At 40.1% G+C, this 20,595-nt stretch overlaps 1 protein-coding gene across 4 annotated transcripts in view; it reads left to right on the top strand.

The window, feature by feature from the left end:
• Window positions 1-20,595, top strand: part of dnmbp (dynamin binding protein) — a 66,834-nt gene that overhangs the window by 24,904 nt on the left and 21,335 nt on the right. For 2 of the 4 annotated variants that reach the window (XM_079845994.1, XM_079845995.1), the window contains exons 2-4: window positions 7,793-7,950; window positions 8,038-8,160; window positions 10,611-12,785. In XM_079845994.1, the coding sequence (XP_079702120.1) occupies window positions 7,806-7,950; window positions 8,038-8,160; window positions 10,611-12,785 (2,443 nt within the window). In that variant the 5' untranslated portion in view covers window positions 7,793-7,805. Of the gene's footprint in view, window positions 1-7,792; window positions 7,951-8,037; window positions 8,161-10,610; window positions 12,786-17,916; window positions 19,826-20,595 lie in introns of those variants that run through there. The other 2 variants (XM_079845996.1, XM_079845997.1) reach the window with 2 other exon arrangements.

The following is a 20,595-nucleotide window of genomic DNA, read 5'->3' as shown; positions in this document are numbered from 1 at the left end:
TACATATTAATTGAGACTGAATCAAGATCGAAATCGATATTTGTGCCAGTCACCAACCCCAAATACCCCCGCCCGCCCGCCACCACCACAAATTGGTTTCTAATCTGTGGGAAACACTGGAATGTATCCAAACAGTTGCTCACCTGTGTGTTATAAAACACATAATATATTAAAGTGTCTTTGGTGTCTTTCAAAAATAGGGTAACGCGGGTACGATGTCATTGATAGGCGACGCACAGACACGGTCCGTGTCCTGGTTAAAATTGCTTATTTCTCTGAATTTAAACATTCTTGGAAACATTTAGGATAATGTAAGTACACAGGTCAAAAAAATGTATAACATTGTTCTAGTGGTTTTTGGATATTTTAATCCAAAAATCTTACATATTGTGCCTTTTAAAGCCACTAGGCCAGTGTTATATATTTTGTTCAGTCGAGTACTTACAATATCCCAAATGTTTCCAACTATTTGTAAATCGTGAGAAAATTGCTATTTTAACCAAGGAACTGGGACGTGTGAGGGAGTCGCCTGTCGATTGCGTCATATCTGCGTTACCCTCGTTTTCTGGTTTTATTTGCAGAAACACTTTACTCTTACTACAGTGTGCAACAAGTGTCATAGCAGCCGCCGAGCCAACGCACAGAGTAACGTCATAACTTCATTTTCAACACACTCAGATGTTTCTAATATGATAAACAGAGCTGCGTTACCTCATACTCATGACCGAAAAATTGTAAGTGGCATCGGAGACTGTGGCATAATAAAAGTCCCGCCAGCGACTATGCCATAATAAAAGTTCTGCTGCTCGCGAGGGGCGTGTTCCGCTGTTCTTATTAACAATCTCTCCTGCGGCCTGGCTCAGCTCCACAACACTCGTCCTGCTCTGCTTCATACTACAGTAACGTTAATAATCGTTAATAATGAGTCCTATCCTGACTCTTTTTCACCGGCTGTGAGGTGAAGACCACATGTCCCAAGATTCTGCGTTCAAACGTGGCGTCATCAAACTACACCTTTTTTTTAAATAGGTGACCTCTAGTGGATGGAAAAGTTACATAGTGCAGCTTTAAATGCTCTGTAAGCATAATGGCAATGTCTTTGTATACATTATTTGCCAGTTAAGCTACAGATACTTTTGAAGATGATTTTGGGCTCTGTTTCTGCACTTATTCCTAAAAATGGGTGGGGTGTCGTAAGTTCTGCTTCAACCTGCCTGGGTTATCACTAGTTATCGTCACATAGGATGTAAAAAGAAGTTAGTTATTTAAAAAACAACAAAAAAAAACAGACAATCTCCTTCATTTCTGCCTCTTTTCTTTGGACATTTGGGAGCATTCTGGACTGCCTGTTAGTTATGAAAGTGTTGAGCAAGCGGAGTAACATGTCAAGTTTACAGTTTACTAAATGTGTTAAATAAAGGGCCATTGATGCTTCTGCTATCACATGTCCACTTATCTGTAAAGATATCACCCTTATGTTTCAGAGGAACTGAGTCAGACAACTGGAAGAAAACAAGAAGCAACACATTCCTTCTATATTTACACTGCCTTTCCTAGTATTACCACATTTGTATAATATACTGGAATGAATGCATAAATATACACATTTTATTCTGCAATTATAATATTTGAAATTTAATTTTATATACAGTATACTGTATTAAAAAAGTAAAAATATGCAGTAAAAATTGTTTATAATAGCTTGTTCTCTGTCTGGTGTTCATACAAAATGGCTGCGTCCGAAAACTGGAAAATGCTGCCTTCGGACGACACATTTCAAGGTAGTAAGGCATCAAGGCACGTCCGAATCCAATTTTAGCTTAATTTCCTGCCTCCTGAGATACATTCATCTAATCGAGTTTTGAAGGCAGCATAGATGTATCCTTCACTGCCTTTGATATCCCACAATCCTATGCGTTCCATTCGATGACAGTTGAGCTAGAAAAAGAAAGATGGTGTCCAAAAGTTGCGTTTGCTGGTCAGTTTGTGTGTGTAAATGTAAATTTATGACCAACGTTTTCCACTTCTGATGTCATTTCTAGCGAGAAAAAACAAATGTAGTAATTAAATATTTGTTAAGTTCTCACCAAAGCTCTCTCTATTTTGCTGTAGATCATTAAACTGTTACGCTGCCTCAGAAGTCTGCCAAAATCAGTTTTGTGAGGTACCTTCCTGCACTTCAAGTCATTCCCTGATAAGTCACTACCTAGGTTTTCGAAAGCAGCCAATGACTCACATGAACTGAACTGATTTTTCAGCTGGAAATATCCAACACTCAAATGAGGTCTTGCACTGGGATCTCCCAATTACCCCCCGCCCTCGCAAACAACCAGTTTCTGTTGCTTAGCCCTCGTGTCTGAACATGTTCATGTTGGTTCTTCCTTCATTGATGGCAACTTATTCAGCTTGCTTATTGAAGTATTGCACAAAGAATGTGGCGATGACTGGAATCCATATCTTAGTCAACAAGTCTCTAATTTTCCATTTTTTCAGAGGGTTTACCCATGTGTTAATCAGAACTGCAGAGCAGGACGTTGAGACTAAAAAGCTAAATGCCTGAAATCATTTCACTCTATTAGTGTTCTGGTTTCACTTATTTTCTTTTGTGAAAGCAACAAGTAATTTGAATCTTCTAGAGAAAGAATGCATGTATGTGTGATCCAACAGGTCTTTGGTGATTTTATATGGTTATTTGAACACCCTCAGTGATGTTAAGGGTATATTTAAGTTTCTCTCTCTCTCTCTCTCTTGTGAGGCTTAAAGCTTTGATACTCCCTCAAATTCATGAGTTACTTCAGCGCATTCTTTCTGTAACTGACACACATTGGCTGTGTCCAAAATCAAAAGCAGCTGCCTCTCTTCCCATTCCATCAATGACTTAACAGGCAGTATTATAGTATGAAGGCACCTTTTAAGGTTTCAGATTCATTTCATTCAATGAGATTTAGAGAACCAAGAATTAAACATGGTTTTAAAATAATTTAAAATTAGCATTAGTTAACCTCAATAGAGGAACTGAGCAATTGCACAATTAAATATTCAAAATCGGATGATTCATCTCCAATGTCAGTCAATACAAATATTTAAACAAAATCTGTAATTCTGTAATATCTGCTGATAACTGATATGATACTGATATATTATGCATCCCTACTTCCTACTTTTGCATGCTGTCTTCACTGGCACAGCAATTGGCACATTACAGTGGACCCCAGAGAGCAGGATGAAAAGGTGTTTTTACCCCCAAAATTCCTTGCAGATGTTTGGTGGATTTGTACCCACTTGTTTGACTCAAAACATCATGAATACTCTGCTCCGCCACAGGGTAAAAGGAGTGGTGTGGGTTAACACTAGGGTTATTCCGTGTCAAACTCGACTAGAAGTCCACAGCTGAAAATCTTTTTTTTTTTTTTATGGCACTCAGACAGGTATATTCAATGCAATTGTGTTAAAAAAAAGAGATACACTACTAGTTTCAACATTATTTGTTCTTCAGATATTCCTCTTTAAAAGAAAAAAAGTATCAGCTGAATGCAATGACTCACATTTGGTTTTTGGCCACTGAAAATTTGTACAATTGACCAATTTACTCATGGAGCCGCATTAAAATCTCCATATATCTGGGATTGAACCAAATGGGGCCTTTAAAATGATGACCCCAAAATAAAAGTTTGTTTAAAAATCAAAATATAAAAGGATATTAAGATATCTTTAATACTTCTTGAGTTACAGGCATGCTAACTTTCCCATTTTCTTCACCGCTGGCATATAATGCAACAAAGATAGAATAGACCTAACAATCTCTGTATAAAAATAAAATAATGATGTTAAATTAAGTAACTTTTAACTCCCTGTAATTTTGCTCCAAATCTCAGGTGAAAATGGTCATTTTGAGTCCCTCTACAAAACGGTGGATAACTCAGTCAATATACATCCATTACATTTCATATGTTAGCTTTCATCGCTATGTTTGTCTTTCTTCAGAAAAAATATAGCAAAATAAATAATTTGAACCAGGGAAGTCCCCGAAATGTGGTAGATTTGACATGGAATGAAGCACTAGGCTTTTAATTTTAGATTTTGAGTTTCTTGTAATAGGCTGTAATATTTTGTATTTTGTCCCTTCTACTTTTTCGTCACACCAGCCTAACTCCAACACGATCATCTATGTGAAACATAAAGACAAAATGTCACTTTCAGACACGGTCTTTCACCTGGCAAGTATAACACAACTCTTGGTGTGACCCTTGTCACCTCCCAGTCGGGTCACCTGTTGCCCCTGAACCCGACACTTGAGAGGTCCCGAGAGAGAGACACTCTCTCTCAGACACACACAGCAGACAGAGAGCTCTTTGAGCTTCTTAAACATGTGCGTTTCAGCTCTCATTTCCTCTCTTTATCATTCTCTGTCTCTCTCTTATTCACACTCTCACAGTGGTACTTAATTCTCCATTCAGTTGGGATTGGCTTCATTAGTGGGCTAGATCAATCTGTTTCTTTGTCATGGAGGAGGACTGTCACTACCTAGTTTCCCATTCCAGCAGAAACATGCACTCTTTTAAATATTTTCATATGCTCAGGCTAGTTCATATTGTTTCATAGTCACAAACGTGTATACTTAACTTCATGCACACAGAACTTCATGACTCATCATTGTCTATTAACTTTGGACTGCACAGTCTCCCGCTCAAGGCCTCCACCCCATTATTGCTCTCATGTGAATGACTTAATGTGTTTTAGAGGGCGTATAAACACATTTAGGCTAGTTGAATAGATGTCGTCCAGAGGGAGATTAAATCAGTCTCCCTATTTCTTCAGCGTCTAAATTATACGTTTATTTAGTCAATCTCATTAACGATGAGAATAGCTCGGTGCCAATGTGAAAGAGGTTTGAGCCATTTATCAGAACTATTACTTCTGCTAAATTTTTGCCATCTGTCAGTTGTGTGCGCAATGCGCATGGAGATGCTATTAAACGAGCAGATGTGCAAAAGAGTTTGGGGTTGTAGACACACTATTATTCACTATGTACCCTTCAAACTTTTGGGGATGAAAAGTCTCTTATGCTCACCTAAGGCTGCATTTATTTGATCAAAAGTACTGTTAAAGGAACACGCCGACTTTTTGGGACTTTAGCCTATTCACCGTATCCACTAGAGTAGGGCTGGGCGATATATCGCATGACATTGAAATGCGAAATGCGCCTAACAATGTCATGCGATATATCGCCCAGCCCTACACCAGAGTTAGATAAGTCCTTGATTACTATGCAGGAAAGAGAGTATAGTTCCTAGCCATATCGGTCTAGAAAATCACAACTTTTCATTTTCCGTCGGTCTTAGTACACAATGTATCTATACACATCACAACATGTAAATAGGAAAATGTTGGCGTTATTTTGTCACTTATTGAGAAGTAGGCTAGATGGAGCCGTTTACCTCCAGTCTTTGTGCTAAGCTAGGCTACCGGTGGGTGCGTCAGACAGAGTTATGGCACGCACGGAGATGAGAATGGGATGTATGGACTTATCTAACTCTGGGGGAAACGGTGAATAAGCTAAAGTCCAAAAAAGTTGGTGTGTTCCTTTAAAAACTAGACTGGGTAAACCCAGCCTGATCTGCTGCCGATTTTATTTCGCCCTGCTGCACAGGCTGGAAACCTGTACGCAGTGCCGGCCCGTGGCATAGGCGGAATAGGCAAATGCTAGGGGCGCCACTCATCCATAGGGGTGCCAAAAATGTATTACTGATACTATTTTATTAATATTAATTTGAAATATTACCAAATAAAGCGCAAAAAAAACGTAACTAAGTCCCCCGCATCTTCCCGGTCCGCCTCATCAATCTCCCCCCGCCGATCTTGAAGTGCGTCAGAAATACAACGCGCGATCAGTTTATCGTTAGGGGAATTTGTTGTGTTGCGTCGCCTCTCGCCGCATCCAACGCAGACAGGATTGCTTTCATTTTTTAGGGTGCTTGGCCGCTCGCTCCAGGTGTTGACACGGTGTAAGTTGCCTGATTATTTATGACGGATGGCCGAATTGTAGTGTCAAAAAAGACAGAAGCCCTCTGATGCAGGGAAGATAAGGGATACACTGCTCTTCTTACTTAGTATTTGTGTTTTGTTTATCTAAAAATTCTTAAATCAAGGTGCATTTACTAGATAAATAAAATGACAGAAGATATTTTTCTTGTTTAGGCTACTAGAAAATAAAATCAAAATGAAGTGAGTTTTTGCTTAAAACAAGCAAAATTATCTGCCAATGGAGTGAGAAAAATAATCTTGTTCCTGATTGAAATCTTGTTTCTGTCCCAAACAGAAATAAGATTATTTTTCTCACCCCATTTGCAGAGAATTTTGCTTGTTTTAAGCAAAAAATCACTTCATTTTGATTTTATTTTCAAGTAAACAAGAAAAATGTCTCATGTCATTTTACTTATCTAGTAAATGCACCTTGATTTAAGAATTTTTAGATATTTGGACTGGAAACAAGAAAAAGATTCTTGTTTAAATAAGAAGAGGATTTTTTGCAGTGTAAAGACAGAAGTAAAGTGATGTAGGCAAATTAATGAACAGTTTATTTAATTGCATAGTAGTAAAATACTAATGTTTGCTAATTAATTCCAGTTATTTTTACCTTAAACTTTATGCAAGCAGCTGTTCTGGGTTCTCCAGAGGCCACAGCCAGTGTCATTTTGTAAAAAATAAATAATATAAAAATATTAAACGCTTGTAATATCACTTTTTTAATAGCCTAATGTTTTAACTCTGCAGTTGTGCAGTTTTAAGGGAGTTTTAGGGGGGTGTATATCAATTTTAAAATGTATTTGCCCAAATTAGTAATGATATTTATATACAGGTTTATTTAAAATAGCAACATTTTATGTAAAATTCACATTCCTGGTGAAAACATGAATGCTCATAGTTTAGTGGAATATTGCTGCCATCTACTGGAAAACAAACACTTTTGCTAGTTCTCAATGAATAGTTTGTGCATGAATGCTAGATGCACTCTTGCTCTTTGTGTTTAGGCTGTAATGTGGCATAGGTGCAATTTTTGTATAGTTTGACTATCATCAGTCTTTAAAAAATAAAAAATAATAATAATATCATGAACATAATGACGGGGTAGAATGGACTGGACATCATATAAAACAACAAAAATAAAAATAAAACATCAAAGCATTACAAAAATCAAACAGTACGAGTGTTTCCAAAGACTGATAACGTGTAGTGCTAAACCTTGACACAAGGGGCACCAAGTAAAATCTTGCCTAGGGCACCAAATTGGTCAGGGCCGGCCCTGCCTGTACATTCATTTATCCTGCTTCTGTCACACTTTTGCGGGAACCAACCACATACTGGCTTACCCACCTGGCGCGCTATTGGCGGGTTTAACACGATGACGGATAGAGAAGCGATGGATCGATGCCCATTGATCACACCTCTTGTGGTCTGATTGGTTGAAGGACTATCCAATTGCGTACAGAGTCATTTGAATTATGCTTGTTGATCACGCCTCTTGTGGTCTGATTGGTTGAAGGACTATCCAATTGCATACAGAGTCATTTGAATTATGCTTGTTGATCACGCCTCTTGTGCAGTAGAAAATACAGAGCAGGCTCTCCAGACCAATGTTCAATCTTAAATTGAGCTTAAAAATGAAGTTAAAAACAGTATCACTGTGAAATATTACAATTTAAAATATCTGTTTCGTATTTTAATATATTTTAAAATGTAATTTAGGTCACACTATAGTTTGATTCTTCTCTGTTCTGTTTGTGATGCTCAGGTGATGAGTGAACATGGAGGCTGGATCGGTGGTGCGTGCTGTGTTTGAGTTCCTCCCCAGCGTCTCTGAAGAACTCCCTCTGTTTACTGGAGATGTCATTGAAGTGCTCAGTGTTGTTGATGAATTTTGGCTGCTCGGAATCAAAGATGGAGTCACAGGTAAAGTCACGGTAAAGGAATCCACATTTATGTAGTCTTCTGCCTTTTACACCGGTGTTGAAATATTTTCATTCTTTCTGCCCTCAGGCCAGTTTCCAAGCACTTTTGTGGAACCTGTTATAATCCCAAGCACCAAGACAGGAGAGAATCTGTATGTGTGCATCAATGACTTCAACTCAGTGGAAGCTGGAAACTTACCACTAAAGAGAGGTACATACATTTTTCTCCTAGTTATTAAACATGCATGCGCATTTGATTCAAGTTTAATGAGGTTAACAGTTCAAAGAGGTTAATATTTAAATACATTTTTGCCATTTTGATGGCATTCTGAATATAAGGAATGTGTATAATATATTACGAATTATGCTGATGCTTAATGCACATTTAAAGGAATCATTTTCTCACCCTCATGTCATTCCAAACCGGTATGACTTTCTTTATTCATGGAAAAAATTAAAAGACATAATGGAGTCACAATCATGAATCTTCAAAAAAACAAACAAAACAAAACACTATAGCAAAATAATTATCTCACAAAAAGCTATCATTTGGTTTCAGAAGAAGAAAGATAAGCATACAGGTTTAGAATAACATGAGGGTGATTTTTATTTTATTTTATAATGACAGAATTTTCATCTGAACCAAATATTGCTTTAACAAAGAAGTGTAATCCATACATGGATTGATTACTGTTAAGATTTTGGGTAGCTGACTCAGTTAAATCCCTTTGTACTTCTATTTTCTCTTTCCTTCAGCATAAGTACTGCTTACTCATTGGCATAATGTCATATATGAGAGGTACCTTTTCTTTTTTATAGTAGATAGCAGATCCCTAGATTGGACAGCACCTCTAGAGTAGCCGCTGAACACACTAACTGTTATAAGGGGATTGAGAGGTTTAATTGCTCTGTTTGCTTTTTTAGCTATTGTGAATAGAAAATGGAGGCTCTGAATCATAAATCTTCTTTAGTCCTGCTGTATCCATTTTATGGTCTATTTTTAAGCTTATATCATCAGAGTTTCCAGATTTCGAGCACTGCATTCAATTGAAAATACAATTTTCAAGAAGTGCTGGTCCGAGTTCAACACTAGATGTCACTAGTTGTGTGTTTATAGCTGTGTGTAGAGAATTATGAAAAAAAAAAATCATATTTATGTACCTCTGTTATTTCATTCAGTTCTCTAATGGTTTTTTCTTTTCATTGCTTGCTTTGGACAATTTTTGTGTGTTGTTTTGCATAATACACTGTTAATGTTGTATGTTGCTTTAGATGTTTGTAGTAGTTAGTACTGATCTAATGTGGAAACTATGATGCGTCCAGTGCACACTTCCTTTTATTTTGATTTGAAAAACACAACTGGATGAATTTAGTTTCCCCTATCATGTCAGTGGGGATCATATATACGCTGTTCTAATTTATGAGTTAAACACAATGGGAGGCGGAGCCTGTCTGTGTGGAATGTGACCCCTGTGACTCCAGTGGACATTCTGGCTCCTGTGTGTGTGTGTGTGTGTGTGTGTGTGTGTGTGTGTGTGTGTGTGTGTGTGTGTGTGTGTGTGTGTGTGTGTGTGTGTGTGTGTGTGTGTGTGTGTGTGTGTGTGTGTGTGTGTGTGTGTGTGTGTGTGTGTGTGTGTGTGTGTGTGTGTGTGTGTGTGTGTGTGTGTGTGTGTGTGTGTGTGTGTGTGTGTGTGTGTGTGTGTGTGTGTGTGTGTGTGTGTGTGTGTGTAAAAACTAAAACTGACCACTCCAGTGACTTTACTGACATGCAAACTGACTTGAGGTCAGAGGTGAGCTTCACTCAGTTCTAATGCAATTTACAAGGACAGCTTAAGAAAATAAAGTTTGTCTTTTGCCCTGACTTCAAATATGATTGTAAATACAATTAGACAGCTAAAAGTTACATTTTCATTTACTATTAAAGGGATAGTTCACCCAAATATGAAAATTAGCCCATGATTTACTCACTCTCAAGCCATCCTAGGTGTTTATGAGATTTTTCTTTCAGACGAATACAATCAGAGTTATATTAAAAAATAGCCTGGCTCTTCCAAGCTTTATAATGGCAGTCCAAAATTTGAAGCTCAAAAAAGTGCATCCATCCATTATAAAAGTAATCCACACGGCTCTGAGGGGTTAATAAAGGCCTTCTGAAGCAAATTGATGGGTTTATGTAAGAACAATATCCATATTTAAAACTTTATAAAGTAAAATATCTAGCTTCCGGCAGACCGCTTAGGAAGAAAGTGTAATGCCTCTCGCAGTTCAAATTGCTTACGCTATGTCCGACGGTAGTTGTGCTTTTTCCTTAAGTGATAAATAAAATCTTAATAAATATATTCAAGATACAGTCTTTATAGACTTATCATATCTAGGGAATTTGCCTTGTTTTTATTTTGTTTTGTTTTGTTTTGTTTTTAAGATATTTCTACTGAAAAAATCAATTAAACATTCATTAAGAATCATGCAAGAAATATTACAGTGCATCCCTAAATATCAGCAGGAATTCTGCATTCTGATCAAGCTGTAGAGGTTTCAGATATAATGGGTATTTTATTTATTTCCATTATTCTTGTTCAGGTTATCACTTGGTGATATCTCTATTTTCATCTATTTTTTATTCGGATGCTTATCTTCTATTCTCTCTCTCTCCTGCTGTAGGTGATGTAGTTGCTTCTGAAGGCAGTGTGGATGCTGTGTGGATGCGAGGGCATGATGCATGGGGCTCACGTGGGCTCTTCCCTATGTCTTGCGTTGAAGAGCTGGAGCTTTCTGGTCGTTCCAGGCAGCTGTCAGAGCGCAGTGCAGCCGCCCAGGCCTCTGAGCTCCCTCCACATGCGCTGGGCCAGGCCCGTGCCCTCATGAGCCTTCACGCCCAGCTGGACGAGGAGTTAGACTTCCGCGAGGGTGATGTCATCACCATCATAGGCCTGCCAGAACCTGGATGGTTCCAGGGAGAGCTGGCCGGCAGGACGGGAGTTTTCCCTGAGGGCTTTGTGGAGTTGCTTGGACACCTGCGCTCACCTCTGGAGGAGCCTGAACCTCAGACCCTGGAACAGTATCCGGCTTACAGCATGGAAGAAGAAGAAGAGAAGAGAGAGGAGGAAGAGCGTGATGAGGAAAATCCAGAAATGGAGATACAGCAAGAGGAAGAAGAGGAGGAGGAAGAAGAGGGAGCTGTATACGGTATCGCGCTTTATGAATTCCGGGCCCTTGAGCCAGGCGAGCTGGACTTTGATGTTGGTGATAGAATTCGTATCCTCGCTACGCTGGAGGATGGGTGGTTGGAGGGGCAAATACGTGGCAGAAGAGGAGTTTTTCCCCATCGATTTGTCAAGATGGAAGGGCAAATTGTCCCACAAACTGAGACTTTAATTAGTGATATTAGTGTACCTGAAAGAGAAGAAGAATGTTACACTCCTGATTATACATCAGTTCAACAAGATCGCTCGGTTCCAGAATACGGGCAAGAGTGGACTACTCAGGAAGACCACACAGTGTGGGACCTGGATTACTTTGAGCGACGGGAGGAGGACAGAAAGGATGACCATCTGGGCTACATGCACTCCGATCGAAGTTCTCAAGAGAGAGGACAAATAAGAAATCGAGAAAGACCCCCACCCCCTCACACGCAACCCCCCAGAGCGAGTAGCTCAGCTCATAGAGGAGTCCAAAGCACCAGAATGGGCAGCCCCAATCTGGGTAGACCCCAGCTGCCTCCCAGGCCAAGTCTTCACGCTCTTAGCAACCGGCAATACAGCAACGGTTCTCACACCAGCTTACGAGAACCTCCCCCAGCACCCATCACGAGGAACCAGAGTCTTAATCCTCCTTCCAGAACATCCCCTTGTTCCATCTGGACAAGAAACAATGGTAGCTATGCCTCTCATGACAGCAGAAACCCTTTCAGCAGTAAAACCTCTGGTGAGAAGAACAGGCAGAAAAAGCTAACACGACACGCAAGCGTCAATGATGCGGACCTAATATCCGGTGGCCGCAGCGACCAATGGACATGGTCTCAAGGACAGGGTTCATATGGGTTACCAACATCTCAGACGATGGGAATTTTGGATGTGTCAGCTGGGGATCTTGAAGCCAAGCTTTCTCAGCAACTGATAGAGTTCGAAAGGAGCTTGCCGGGTCATGGCAACGGAGCCACGGAACAGAGCCGATGGGAGGAGGTTAGTGGCGATTGGGGCAACAAAGTTTCCCGTCACTTCTCCATTATGGACTACAGCAATGAGAATGACATAATCCGTGGCTCCTCGCACTCTTTGATGGAACGTCTGCTGCCCGCCACTACCTCTCCCTCTGCCTCCGCCTCCTCCTCTCTGGAGAGGCGGAAAACGCTACGCCCACCTCCTCCCCGACCCCGGGTCCTTAGGCCACCAGCACCTACAAACTCGCATTGTCCTCAGAGTAATGGTCGTATTGCTCCACAGCCTTACAGACCCGCACGTCAGGCACCACGCCCACCTCCTCCATGCCCACGCACAAATTCTGTGACACCCCGCCCCCCTCCATCCACTTCCAATCAATTCTATAACTCGCCAGAAGAAGAAGAGACTGTTGAAGAAGTGGAAGAGGCAGAGGATGCTTTGGAGACGGAGAAAGAGATGGAGAGCGAAAGAGAGAGGGAGCAGGAGCAATACAGGTTACTCCTGAGGTTGGAGGAGGTGGAAAGAGACATTGATATGTATTCTCACACAGCCCAGGAGCTGCAAGCCATGCTGGAAGAGGAGGAGGATGAGATTTCGAGACAACAGGCCCTGGAGAATCTGGAATTCTGCACCTACACCATGGAGACACTGACCCTGGAACAGCAGCAGCTGCAAGGTAGTCTTTAATTCCTCTCTTTATTCTCACATCAGTAGATTGTGTTTTTACAACCAATACAGATATTATTATTTTATCTGATATATTTATTCATTTATTTAGTATTCATTCATTAATTCATAAAAAAAAGTAGGAAACATGCAGCATTTAATAGTAGTTGAAGTTTATTGTTATTATTATTAAAGTGCTGCATGTTTCTCTCTAACTATGTTTTTTCTGCTTCTTGACAATAATAATAATAGGAACTAAAACTAGTTTTAGTTAGTGACAAACAAATGAGAAACATACAGTAAAATAATAATTGTTAAAGGATTAAAAGGGATTTATTGGAATAAAGAGGAAATATGAACTGTAAAATAAGTTCTAGGTCCAAATATAGCCTATATAGTTAACTATGAAGTAATCCTTTTAAACTCTTTGCTAATAATATTTTATTTAAAAATATGCACGCACTCATTCACTCTTGTTTGCATGTCTAATAGGTCAGAAATGTAACAAAAGTTTTTTTGTCTCGGCACATTCAGTTATGATTGACATCATAAAAATGATATTTTCAATTCAAAGTTCAAAGTAGTTTGCATCACTGTTTGCTACTGTGGGTCGTTAAACGTATCCATCGTAAAACTGTTGTCAAATATTAAATGTTTAGCTGCCTGTATCTTACCACACACGCACTCTTTCACTGGAAAAGCTAAAAGCGTGACGTTGGAATTAACACTCGTCTTCAGTGAACATTAAGCCCGGCCTTCTTTGATGTGATTGGCCATCATTTTGAAACTGACGAGCACTGTAGACCGCTGAAGCAGACCAGCCGAAAAATGTTGATTTTTAAATTGTCTGCCACCCTAACAACAAACAAACTGGTGAGTAATGAGAGCAGATTTGGCTATTTCCAATTATTGGGGGGGACTTGTCTCCCTCAATGCCCATGGTGTTGTTTACGGCCCAGTACAGTGTCAGTGAGTTCTTCGACTTCCCTAAGAATTAGTGTCTCCACATAATTATTTGTTTTATGCTGGTCACACTCTCTGACAAAAGAGAACAGCAGCTCATAACAATTCTAGAAAACAACCTGACAGCTGGCCAGTGTGTTCAGCTATGCATTAGATTGATTTGAATACATAGATTTCTCTAGCGGCATTCTTGCTTATGCCAGTAGTCAGAACCATATTTAAAATATCAGTATCCACAATAATTATCCACTATCTTCTTTTGAGGTCAAATTACATCTTGCATGTTACAGGTGTTCCTGATGAATGCTTTCGATATGCCTCTGAAACCGTCATGTGAGACAAAGTTCACTATACTGGGTGTGTTAATACACACAACTTATGTTAACTTATGTTAAAATTCCCCACACTGTGTGTGTCAACATAACTTATTTCCTATGAAATCCGTCTATATCAATATGCATTGGCTGGTTTGCCAACATCTTCTTGCTGTCAACTATATTACGACCCGAAATAGGAATTTATAAGCCTGTCCTTCTAACCCTCTCTCAACGCTGTTATGTTATATTCAGCAGTTTTTCATAGATGGTCTCTGCTTGACCTTTACACATAACCAGGGAGTACAACACGCCCAGGCATAGGGCTGAGCCAATGATAGGCAGACCTCATTTTCATATAGGATAGAAACCACCTTTTTTCTCAAAATGTGGAGGAAATCCCCAGACAGTGGCACTGGAAATATAATGTCTTTTACAACAATTGCTAAAGTCTGATGTGACGCATTGTGGTTCTGATGACAGTAGAACAATTTGTGAGCTCTATGAGCCAGATCTTGTGTGTAGTTATAAGTTAAATGTATCACCTTATAATTGCATTAACATCGATATATTACCTATGTGTGGAATGCTGGTCCTGTTGGCTACATTTTCCCACATACATATGAAATGCATTTAGAACCTATAGTAAGAGAGAGTGCTGACCTCTTTGCACCCTTGTTTCTCTCTCTTTCTCTTGCTCTCTATCTCAACATATCTCTCTGCATGTCCATTTACCCTCACAATCACTGTCTCTGTTCTGCTCCTGTTTTTTTGGGGAAGTAGTGGACATCATAGTAGTTGGGGCGCTTTGGAGATAATGGGCAGCAGTAGTTTCAGAGCCAGACTCTGGAGCTCTCTGGTGCAGCCTGTGGTGCGTCTCACAACCATTTTTAGCCATGTTTTTAGAACCAGAACCACACATGCACCAGGTAAGACTTGAGCTGAGATGGAGGGGGTTGTGTGTGTATATCTCTTAATCTGTGCATGGTATTAAAGGGTTTAAAAAGGAATTAATGTTCCTTTTCATATGATGGAGAATGCTTTAGTAATTAGTCACTATTTCATAGCCAAAGCATTGTATTTTCTTTGTGTTTTTGTGCTCACAGCACGTGACACAATTATGTGTGTCACATACTCTGTTTGCACACAGCTGTGTACACATCTTGCTTGATAAGTGTAACCTGCTTGCTAGGCACAGCCATTTATTTTCAAGTATAAAGGGATAAGGAATTCCTTTACAAAATTTTTGATTTGATGGTCAATTTTAAAGCAAAGGAGCTTCATGGCTCTCCAGAAGTGATTATCAGGCACCGCGATGCATGCCTTTGGTTTGGAGCTCTGCCCAAGTCTTGGTGAATACCACTTGTTTTCTGTAACGCCTATATGTCTTGGAAAAACTGCAGTTGATCTGAGAACTCTTCTTCCTGCCTCTTTCTTTTTGCTGTTTTAAAAAAATTTTTAAAAAATGTTTTAACTAAATTTACAATTATTTCCCTAACTAATCAAAAGAATTGTTTGTCTATTTAAATAGTGTCTGACTGTGTGTGTGTGTGTATTTACAGTACACTGTACTAATTAGTTTGATAATTAGTTTATCCCAACGTAATTATTTTGGTGTGTAATTCTTATGAGTATAGCATTGAGTCACTGTGTGTCGTAATGGTAGGTAGCTTCATTTCCTTGTGAGTTTTTCTTTCTCCATTTAAGTAGGTGTGTGTGCGCCTATCCACATTTATCATAACAGGGTGTGTTTCTCAACAGGGAGGGTAGAAACAATGGTTATTTATTGTTACAGTGCAGGGAGTCAGTCAAGAGCCTATCAGCTATGGAGCCTTTCTTTCTAAAGCAGTTTTGTACAGGAGGGGGGAGACACATTTTTTTATTTCATCATCTCTTCTGGAATGGAACAAAAGACAAGACTACAAATTTGAGAAAGACTGTTTTGAATAATTTTAAAAACTTTTTTCTTATCAGACCCACAGGTTATCATATTTCTCATGTATCATTGTCTTGCTGGAAACTGTCTCCCTTTCAACAATGTGACTATGGAAAGAACTGATTTTGGTTCTTGCAAGCCCATTTATATGTGTATCTGTGAGTGAGTGCCCTCCCCCTTTTTCCCCCCGTCCACAGCCCTTGTTCTAATTGGGATCTGTTTGTGTGCTCATAAAAAGCATCAAGAGCTCATTTTGTGTACTGGATCTAATCTCCAGCTCCCAGCTTTTCTGTCCCTGTCTCATGCATGAAAGCCTATTCAGGTTTACAGAAGGCTCTTTAAGGAGCTGCATGATCCCATCGCCTGCTGGAAAGGCTGTGAGAGATTGGATGGAGGGCTATTATAATAACAGAGATGAAAGGAGTGGCATGCAAGACCTGTGTCCTCACCTCTGGCACGAGCATCCATCTGAATGCTTTGCTGTTGTAATTACTTTTTGGGTCCTCTTGTGTTCTCTGGTAGATTTGGACTAATCAAAATGTAGGAAACAAGCCACAAGCTTGCTCATGTCTTTCATACATTTTTTCCCCTCTTTCCCAGGACATTAAGAGCCTAACTCCCTAAGGACCACATTTTTTCAATTACACTTTGTGTCTTCTGATTGGTTCTCTTTTATTTTAGATATTAACCAACAATATTTAACGGTTTGTTTGGCAGATTTTATATATAAATGTATTTAAACTTGTTTTTTTTTACGTAAGGCACCAGGTGCACCATGTTTGAAAGTAAGTTCAGTGCCGTTTCAAAGGGTTGTACTTGTGTAAACAAAGTAAAACAACTCCATTAAACAAGAGGAATGTCGCTTCTGATGTCCCTGGAGTGAAAAAAACATTCACACAGTTTCGGTCTGCCCCATGTAAAGAAATGTGAGATCTTAACCACTGATTATAAAAATACCAAGGTTAATAAAGAACAGAGAACAAGCAATCAAGCCTGCAAAATCTCTTATTCTCACTTTCTTTTCAGTTTTAGCTTGTGCAATATTGTGCATTTTAATCCAATAAATACTTGTAGCAAAACACCTTGAGCCAAAGCCACTTTCTTGTTCTTTATTTACCATATTTTCACATTACTAGCGTTTGTGTTCAATGGCACATTCTCAGTTCTGTGTGCAGTCGGAAATTAGAGTACTGTGTACTATTTTGTCTTTTTTTGTAGAGGGGGAGTGATATACTATACTGATGCGCATGAATAGCATTTTTTTTTCTTCACATGAAAAGATGCCCTAGCCTGTGAAACCAGGGGCGGCCTTTCAACAATGGCTCATTGTGAGGTATGCAGGCACTGCAGCGCACAGTGCTCTCTGGAATAATCGGCCTGTGTCCAACTTTCATCTTGTTGAAACATGAAAGTAGAAGATTATGAAATTCATGGGAACCTTGTTCCTCTAAAACACAAATGATGAGCAAGTTAGAACAGATAAAGTTTTGATCCGGCTTTTGACAGAACATTCAGTGTGTCGGGTTGTTTTTGTAAGCTTATATACCTACTAGAATTTAAAAAAAGCAGAATTGTGAAATAGTACAGCTTCAATATAACTTTAGTTTTTAGTTGCACAACAGCCTAAAAGAGTCCTCAAGAGGCAGATACAGCTTTGCTTCTGAGTAATGCCAAGTTTAAAAACATCTCAAAGAAGTTTGTGGAATGAAAGAGGATAATGCTCCCTCCTCTTTTGTGAAGTCCAGCCTGTGTTTTCATGCAAACAGAGACTCCAGCCAATCACAGCCTCCCTGTAATCCATTCATGTGACTACGTTCAATGATTAGCCCTAAATGCCTCCCCTTTGCCTAGTCTGTGTTGTTGCTTCTTCCCTCCCCCACCTCCTTCCCTCTCTTCCTCCTATTGGCTGGGTAGGCGGAGAGAGAATCAGAGAGGGAGAGAGAGAGAGAGAGAGACTGAGTTTCTCAGGTCTGAACCAGACAGTCCTGTTCAGTCATCTGTCAGAGAAAGAGAGTTAGAACGAGAACAAGAGTTTGAGCATGCCTGACAGGTGGAGTCCTTTACATCTGGACCTGGAATGTGAAATCTGGGGAAGCTAATAGAGCTTACCCTGTTTGTGGACTCTCACAGCCATTATGAAGGGACAGGTGGCCCTAGGACACCTTATGCCATTTGCCCCAGTGCCCTGGGACTTCAACAGGCCTCCTCCAAAGAGAGGTAAGAGTGTGGAAGAGTTGGTCAGTGAAGGCTGGGAGAAGGAGAGATGCATGCAAATGCTGCATTTTCAACAACAGCAGCAACAACTTCAACAGCAGCAACAACTTCAGCAGCAGCCAATCATGTGCCCACAGGATTTCAGACCTGTACCGGGACACTGGGAGCAGCAGGCCTACCTCGGACAAGCCAATGGGTACCGTCATCAATGCTGGGAATACGAGGACTCGGACAAGATTCCTTACCAAGAAGTCCCTCCACAACAATTCTTCTATCAGTCACCAGAAGCAGTGTACCAGGAGCCAAGGATGCCACAGGAATGGACGGGCAATCACTGTTTCTATCAACATCAAGAAGAACTGGATTTCACTGAACACAGAGACTTTACACAGAGCCCAAGGAGTAAGGAACGTCCTGATCATGTGACTCGATACCACTCTTGGGAATCAGATGAGTACTATGAGGATCGAGAGCCTTATAGTCGCAGAGATCGGTATGCGTACAGTTTAAGCCGTGAAAACCGGGACTACTATGATAAGGAGCTAGATAAATACAGAGATGGGGACCGCAGAGGCCGGGATTACTATGAACATAAAGAGCTGGATAAGTATGACCGTTATAACCGCAGAGACAAGGACTATGACAGTAATCATCAAGAACACTACAACACCAGGAAAAATGACCGGTACAGATATAGAGAAGCAGACCACTATGACTCCAGAGACAAATACCATTATGAGCGCTATGATCGTAGAGAGAAAGACCAAGGTGATGACAGAAAAGGGGGCCGCTATGACAGTAGTCACCGCGAGGAAGGCCGTAGGAGAGGCGACAGCTACCAGCATAGAGAAAGGGGCTCACTTGATCGAAGGGACTATGAACGGTATGTGCAAAGGAAAGGAGATTACTGTGACTACAAAGAAAAGGAGAAGATCCACAGTGACTTTAGGAAAGATGACTACTGTGACCGTAGAGAAAGGACAGTAGAAAGAGAACTCTCTAAAATAAATGACAAGGAGTTGTACGAACGTAAAAAAGATAACCACTATGACCTCAAACCACGAGACCGGTATGATTACAGAGAAAATAGCCAGTCTCAGCAGAGGGATCGCTATGAACCTAAGGAAATAGACTCTTACCAATACAGAGAGGGAGATCAACATGATTGCAGAGAAAAGGAAGATAGAATATTCTGGAAAGATGAACGTTACGATAGTGGTGTTAAAGACTGCTATGAAGACAACGGTTGTGAGAGTGATCAGAATGACCAGAAAATCAGGGAGCGTTACAGAGATGTAAGGTCAAATTCAGTAGAACAGAAACAAGACGGGTACAGTACTGACCACAGCAGTGGACGACGCTGCAAGGAATGGGAAAAGGATGTTTATCACAAGCAGACACTGAAGGAGAGAAGGTCATATGATGATCCTGTTAAACTCACTTACGACCACAAGGACCGGTACAACGATCACCCGGGTTCAGAAAAACTGAATGTGGAAGGTCATGGCCGGACAAGGAAGCCCGTTTACGTGGGTTCACTGGACAGGAACAGCTTCTATAGAAAGACAGCACCCAGCTCTCTCAGGAAGTCTGAATTTGCCACCAACAGGAAAAAGAAACAAGGTAAAGCACATCAGTACCATGACAATAAATCTGTGAGGTCAGAGTAGGGGCAAAACACACCTTTTAGGTGGCTGTGGGTGTTCTTTACGTAACAGAATGAGTAAATTTCTGTCCACATGAAGCCCATGTTTATAACTAGCTTCTGACCTTGTCCTAGATCTCTGCTTCAGGACATCTCCAAATCAATTCAGGAAATGCCAAAAGTGCTGATTGTGTTGTCACCATCTTAATGCATAGGTATGCAAGTCTATGAGACTGCATATTGAAGCTGTCAGTGTGGAGCAGAGTTTCAAATGTTTTTTTTCCTCAGAGGTGAACTTGGAAACTTACAGGGAGGGGGGAACTTGTCTAACGGGTTTGATTACTTTTCAGAGTTTTTGTTGTCGGTCTCTTTCACCCCCTCGTTCTCTGCGTATCTGGAGAGAGGAGGGAGAGAGGGAGGGAGAGAGAGCTACAGACTTCTTTTCTTTTGTTTGACTACCGCTAGTGTTTAATGACACTGTGACTTCAGACAAAGATAAAAGATAGCACCAAAATGTAAGCATCAGATTTTAAATTCCTTTTGCCATGAGCTTTACATTGGCCCAAAAACAAAACACATTTGGACATTTAAGCTGCATTTGTCTGTAATATTTATGTTTTTTTTCATATCTAACTTTTCAAGCATAAGATTTCCAAAAAGATTGTTAGTATTCAGCTTTTTTGCTACTCATATTTAGTTTAGCATGTCTATAGTTCAAAAAACAAAACGAAATCACAAACCAAGTGCC

Source organism: Gobio gobio, assembly GCF_949357685.1.
Source record: "Gobio gobio genome assembly, chromosome: 20".
Classification (NCBI taxonomy): domain Eukaryota; kingdom Metazoa; phylum Chordata; class Actinopteri; order Cypriniformes; family Gobionidae; genus Gobio; species Gobio gobio.
Note: the sequence above shows the minus strand (reverse complement) of the source record. Positions and strands in the feature narration are given on the sequence as shown.